Genomic DNA, 6,145 nt, shown 5'->3' with positions numbered 1-6,145 from the left:
TATATTAAAGCTGCAAATGGATTCTCAGTCTTACGACTCATCGTTACACTCATGTTGTTTATTAAAATACATACAGTTTACAGTCGCATTCAAATATCACCGCTCTCCATTCAGACAACAATTTGAGGACACAAGAACACAACAGCTGGTGTGTTGTGTCCTCTGATCATGCATTTACTACCTTTGCCCCTGTGGCCCATGAATAGAAAAGTTGGAATAGAAAAGTTTTTCACTAAACCGTAACCTCTGTAGAACCTTTAGCCTGATCCACATCCACAAAGGAAATTAGTGGCTATGATAATGATAATATCTATTTCCACATCATTCAAAGCTTCAGCTCCATTTCTCTCACCCTCACATCCCTGCATGGGGCAGCCCTAAGCACCTTGCGTGGAGCCCAACAGTTGAACAGGCCTTTATGTCAGCCCCCAGCCCCCAAACTAAACAAAAAGTTGCACAGCATAGTTATGGTGCAACAGGAAGCTGCTGGTCATCAAAATGGTGCTGTGTCCACACTCCAACACCCAATTTAGTCATCGATTTTTGCCTACCCAATTCCTTTGCTAACACCACCATCCTAATCATTGTACCCAATTACCCCCTGGGGTTAATAAAATATTTTGATTCTGAGGAGTCTGATTGTAGACTATTTCAAATCCCTGCACCTTGTTTCATGTAATGTTAATGTAAACCAATTACACTGTCAATTCTCACAAGAATGTTGGCAATATTGTGAAATGTACACTATAAAAATCATCCATAAAATCATGACATCAAATTTATATAAATTAACAGTAATATTTTGAAAATAATAAAAATACAACAGTAAAATACTGAAACAACTCAAATTTAAACTAAAAGTAGATTAAATTTTTATATAGAAAGAAATTGTATCTCTGATTTTTATAATTATAATTTTTATTTAAAAATATGCAAATACAGTAAAATTCTATCAATATGAAAAGGTTTATAAAAAGTCTTTCAAGTTGATTAGTTATCAGTACAGTATTAGTAAAACTGTAATAAAAGTCTTTGTAAAAAAACATTGCTGATAAGAATTTAGTAGTAAGTTTTGATAACAAATTGGTTTTAAAAAATTTCACGGTCACACTGCAATGATCCTGATCCTAAAACCTGCACCAAAAATAGTATGTATTGTATACATGTACATACATACATACGTGTGTGTATGTATGTATGTATGTATGTATGTATGTAAATATTAAACTAGACTAGAGAACTTGTCAACTCATTACGTAGTGACTGAGTGTGTGTGTCCAGTCTGCCAGCTAAAGGATGTACAGTAGAATTAGGACATGTACAGTAGAATTAGGAATGTTAGCATTGATACGCTAACCGGTTTAAGTCCAAACAAATCCTTGCTTAAACCTATTTAAATAAGCAAAGGCCCCTGGGCTACAGCATTACTGTCGGCCAATCCCTCCCCATGAACAATTTAAAGATGCGCTTCAGTACCAATAAATTTGAATTGCCTACCTTTAAAAAGTTTTCTTCCTTGTTTTTCTTGGTGTGAAGTCTTTGATGAGGTCGGTAAAATCCAATTTCTGGATAATGTTGCTCTCCAGAGACATTAAAGTTAGATGACAGAGACGCTCCTGGCTCATAATATAACACAGACTGTTTTTCACACGAGCTAGTTTTGAAAATGGCCATTCACTTTTGGCATTTGTTACAGGTAGCATGAGGAATAAGCGGAGAGCGAAGCCTATGTTTGGAAATACAAACACTAACTTTCGTTGTTTTATTATATTGATAAACGTTCTTGCTGTGGTGTTGGTTACCTTTTTTATGATTGTTTTAAAATGTGAAAGTTCATCCACTAAGTCATTTTACAAATTTCTGCAGTAATTATTTTGTAGTTTCACTGCAGACAATAGGAGCTTTTCTGGAGTCAGGGACAGAATGTTATTTAGAAAGCCAAAATGCTGGTTTACGATGTCATACTATTTGTGCCTTATATACAGTACTATTGATATACTACTACACCAGACAGCCATTAGATGGCACTGTGTTCACTTTTACTTTATGAATACTATGCAGAGTAATAAAAAAGATATCAACACAAATGTTAAGAGAAAATAAACAGAGAAGTTGATAATATGGAAAAGTTTTTGAATCATTAAATAGAACATGATTGTCTTGTGTTTTGGCGTTTTGTTTAAATATTGATTGTGGTCTATTTTAGTAATAATAAACACGGTTGAATGTTTGTTTCTCAGATCATATAAAGGTGACCCCCTTTGGAAATTAAACGCCCCCCATTCTGTATGTTCTGGTGACAGCCCTGGAAATGCTGCTGTCTTATTTGTCACATTTTGATACAAATAAATGACTAGCAACATTGCATTGTTGTTTATGTCCTGATGGAAGTTACTTTCCATAACTGGCACAAATCATCATTGGGCTCAAGAACAAAAGGTGTCATTTGGTGTGAGACACACTTACTTTGCTGTTATCTTGGGGTTCAGTTGAATCTTTCAGAACAAAACAATTAACAACTGAAAGAGGCTCAAGGGAAGGAACCAACAGCAGTTTTTCCAAGCGAAGGATATGCAACCAAATATTAAGTGTAATTCACTAGAATCTGTTCGTATACTTTTGCTCATATAAAATTTTTGGGGGTCTGATACAAAGGGATCCTCAGTTTTCAAGATGCTGAATTTCTGATGGGAATGTTGTGAGTTCAAATCCCAGCACTACCATACTGTCTCCACTGGGTCTTTGAGCAAGATCTTTAACCCTCAACTGCTAAGCTGTATAAAAGAGATAAATATAAGTCGCTCTGAATAAAGACTTGTTGTAGGACATAATTCACTTGTGTGATTTGCCTGATTTGTAAGCATGGGATTATGATCAGCTTTCAAGATAGTTGTCTCAATATATTATAATTAATTTAAAAAAGAAGACATTAAGTTTAATAACATGCATTTATTTTGACCAAGAAAATAAAGTTCAGACAATGTGTCACACTTTAATTATTTTACTATTTATTCAATATGCATAATTAGTATATTTTTAACATGATTTAATCATAAAGTAAACAGTTTTACAATTCATAATAACAACGACAACAACAACAACAACAAAACACACCATATTACTATTGGGTAAGAGGTAAAATTAGTCAACTCAATGCTGCTGTACAGTACTGCACATGGATCATGTTTTTAGAAACGAGCGCTCTCTACAGGTGAAATAGGGTATTTGAGCGTATAGGGTGTCCACTTCAACCTTGTATTTGGTGTTAGTATAAAAGATGTGCTGAAACCTTTTTGGCATTACTGTACATTTACTGCCATATGTTCATTTTTCACATTTTTTTAATCTAAAACTTCTTTTACTGATTAATGGGTTTATCTAAAAAGAATAGATATTTTAACAGAGTACACAGCTCATCATGTAAAACAGAAATCATACAGTTATTTTAGCCATAGACTGCTCTAATTTATGCATCAAAATGTCTTAATATAGAGATACAATGCAAAAGACGTGTATCATTTACTATAATTACGGTACATTAGAATTGTAGTAAAGAATATATGTATATATCATTCTAACAATAATATGCAACAAAATATGATTGTCATGAGAATGTTCAACAGGAAAAAAAATAATAAAAGGACAAATCATGTCCATAAACTGTTGTAACTGTGATATACCTGAGCAGAATATAAAAATCCATTCATCAGTGGTTTTTGAAGATGCAAATCCTCAGATATTGGCAGGATTGGTGATGGTGACTTTCAGATTAATATCATCCACCTATATAAAAAACAAAATCACCTCTTAAATGTTCCTGTTTGTTATGAGGCAAATCTAAAATATTATCTTGCAATTATATATTTTGTAAATTGTGACATTTTTGTCATTTTAAAAGAGTTGCATTTACAGCAGTATGTCCTACAAATGTGTAGCTAAATATAAAGTTCTTGTTTAATCACTGATGTTACCAAGCCTTTACTATTGATTCCACACTATTCTGGGGCTGACACGGTTTATTTAGTTCTATGTATCGAGTTTGCCTCCCTATAGTATACTAGTATAGTATAAACTCCTTTTAGTATATTTATCATAAAGCATTCTTGTAAATCATTTTAGATATAACATTACCATAAAACACTTGTGTCTTTGACAGTCATGTTAAAAATCTTAAAAATGACCTACTTTAGTAATGCCGAAGGTGTTCATGAAGACGTCTCCCCTAATGTTAAGTGTAGTCACTTTGTCCACCGGTATACGATGCTTGAACTTGCAGAATTCCAGGCCATTCACCATCACCTGAATAAATAAAGTGTAAGCATATTTAAAACAAATTATTAAAGTCTTTACTCTCTCATTTCTTTTCTCCATATCGCACCTCATAGCGTTTTGGTTTAATAACCATGATGATATCAAAAGCTGCTCCTCCAACAAATGGGCGTTCTGGGGCCTTCTCTTCATTTCCCCATGTCCCATTCTTGCAGCTGTTAAGGACCACAGAGTCCATACTTCGTTTGAGCTGGAGAGCAATGTCATGAGGGTTCTTCGGCCCGGTCTGCAAGTTTATTTCAAAGCTGAAAGAAATAGTTTTATCATTTAATTGACTAAATTCAAAACTATTCAATATTGCTTTTGACTCAACATTTCATGAAATAAAACCACAATAACATACCATTGAAAATCTACTGGAACAACCCCTTGGAAGAACAAAGCCACACCATGTCTCAAGCCTCCAGGGATTGATCCCAAATATGGATTGTCCTGTTGTGGATAAGCATCATTCATGTTTTAACGATAAATCTAATCATATGGTTATATTATTATAAAAATGCAATCTATTTAGCTTGTTTATTCATTCATTCAGAAATGAAGATGTTACTCACAGGGTTGCAGACTGGATGTGGCACATCACACTGGATGTCAGATCTCTTTGTGCGTGAGATGCCAGTCTTGAGTTCCTTGCCAAAAGTAGATTTGCTCCAGTTCTAGAGAGAGCAGAAGTATACAAAGAATACTTATGAAACCTGTTTGCTCCTCATTTATGACAAAGCAGATATAATGTTGCTGTGCTGTATAATGTGCTGTAATGTTGATATTGGCTTAAAAAGGTAAAAAAAATCATTGCAAAAATACAAGGAGAACTGAAGGTGATCAAGGCAAGTGGATTGCAAAAACTATGAGTCTTGAAGTCACTCACGGATAGTTAACTTAAAATCGATGGAGCAAGAGAACTAAAATTAAAAAGGAAGACTCAGTTCTGGACAAATTTTAACAGCTTTAAAAAGCTTGATTAATTTCCAAACTCTTATGGAATTATTTTACTCTTATCTTAGTTGTTTCTTTTACAATACAGTTCTATATTAATATTCAGAATGCAGCTACTAATGCACATCATCACCGTATATACAGAGCATATACACAGCTACAGGGCTCTCAGGTTTTGAAGACAGGTAAGAGTGACATCTCCAACCCCACACCCAACATGACAATGGGGGTGTTGTGTTTGGTAAGGATCACTGAACACAACTTAACCAAATACAAAGCATTTATTCAATTTCCATTTATTAATTTGTGTGTGTGTGTGTGTGTGTGTGTGTGTGTGTGAGAGAGAGAGAGAGAGAGAGAGAGAGAGAGAGGTGTTTGTTGCCTTTTTGGGCTCATTTATCATTTCTAATGTTGCTCCCATTTAAAACAGTCCGGCTTTTTTGATTGGCTGATAAGTGGCAGGCTCGACTAAGAACTCCAGAGGAGACGCGCTTTATTCTTGCCCGGTTCCATAGAGATAGCGGTGCAGACAGATACATTTTGGGTGCTGCTGCATATTAAATATATGATAAATAGTAAGTTCTTCTGCGTGAGTGTCAGGACTCAACCCGGACTTTTGGCCACGTGCTGTTTTTGTTTATCTTCTTCGTCACGTGTCTGCCCCGCCTTCGTCTGCCCCTCCCTGTCTTCACACCTGATCCTTATTGTGTCATCGTGTCTTTTTATATTTAAGTGGGCCGCGTTGCCGAGTGCAGGGCGGAATCATTAGTTACGTTTACCCCTCGTCATGTCTAGTCTTTGTTAAGTGTCTTCATTTGTATTGCTTTTGTTATCGTCTTTATGTCGTTGTCTTTATCATTTATTAAACCCCTTTCATTTG

General features: G+C 35.0%; 1 protein-coding gene across 1 annotated transcript in view; it reads right to left on the bottom strand.

Annotated features, from left to right (window-relative positions):
* Positions 1-2,985: 2,985 nt before the first annotated feature.
* Positions 2,986-6,145, bottom strand: part of LOC125139486 (verrucotoxin subunit beta-like) — a 110,102-nt gene continuing 106,942 nt past the window's right edge. The window contains exons 11-13 of the mRNA XM_047803680.1: positions 4,379-4,574; positions 4,186-4,299; positions 2,986-3,783 (exon numbers count right to left, since the gene is read on the bottom strand). Of these exons, the coding sequence (XP_047659636.1) occupies positions 3,733-3,783; positions 4,186-4,299; positions 4,379-4,574 (361 nt within the window). The 3' untranslated portion in view covers positions 2,986-3,732. The remainder of the gene's footprint in view (positions 3,784-4,185; positions 4,300-4,378; positions 4,575-6,145) is intronic.

This window comes from Tachysurus fulvidraco, chromosome 18 (assembly GCF_022655615.1).
Source record: "Tachysurus fulvidraco isolate hzauxx_2018 chromosome 18, HZAU_PFXX_2.0, whole genome shotgun sequence".
NCBI classification, from domain to species: Eukaryota; Metazoa; Chordata; class Actinopteri; order Siluriformes; family Bagridae; genus Tachysurus; species Tachysurus fulvidraco.
This window is presented reverse-complemented; position numbering and strand designations above follow the sequence as displayed.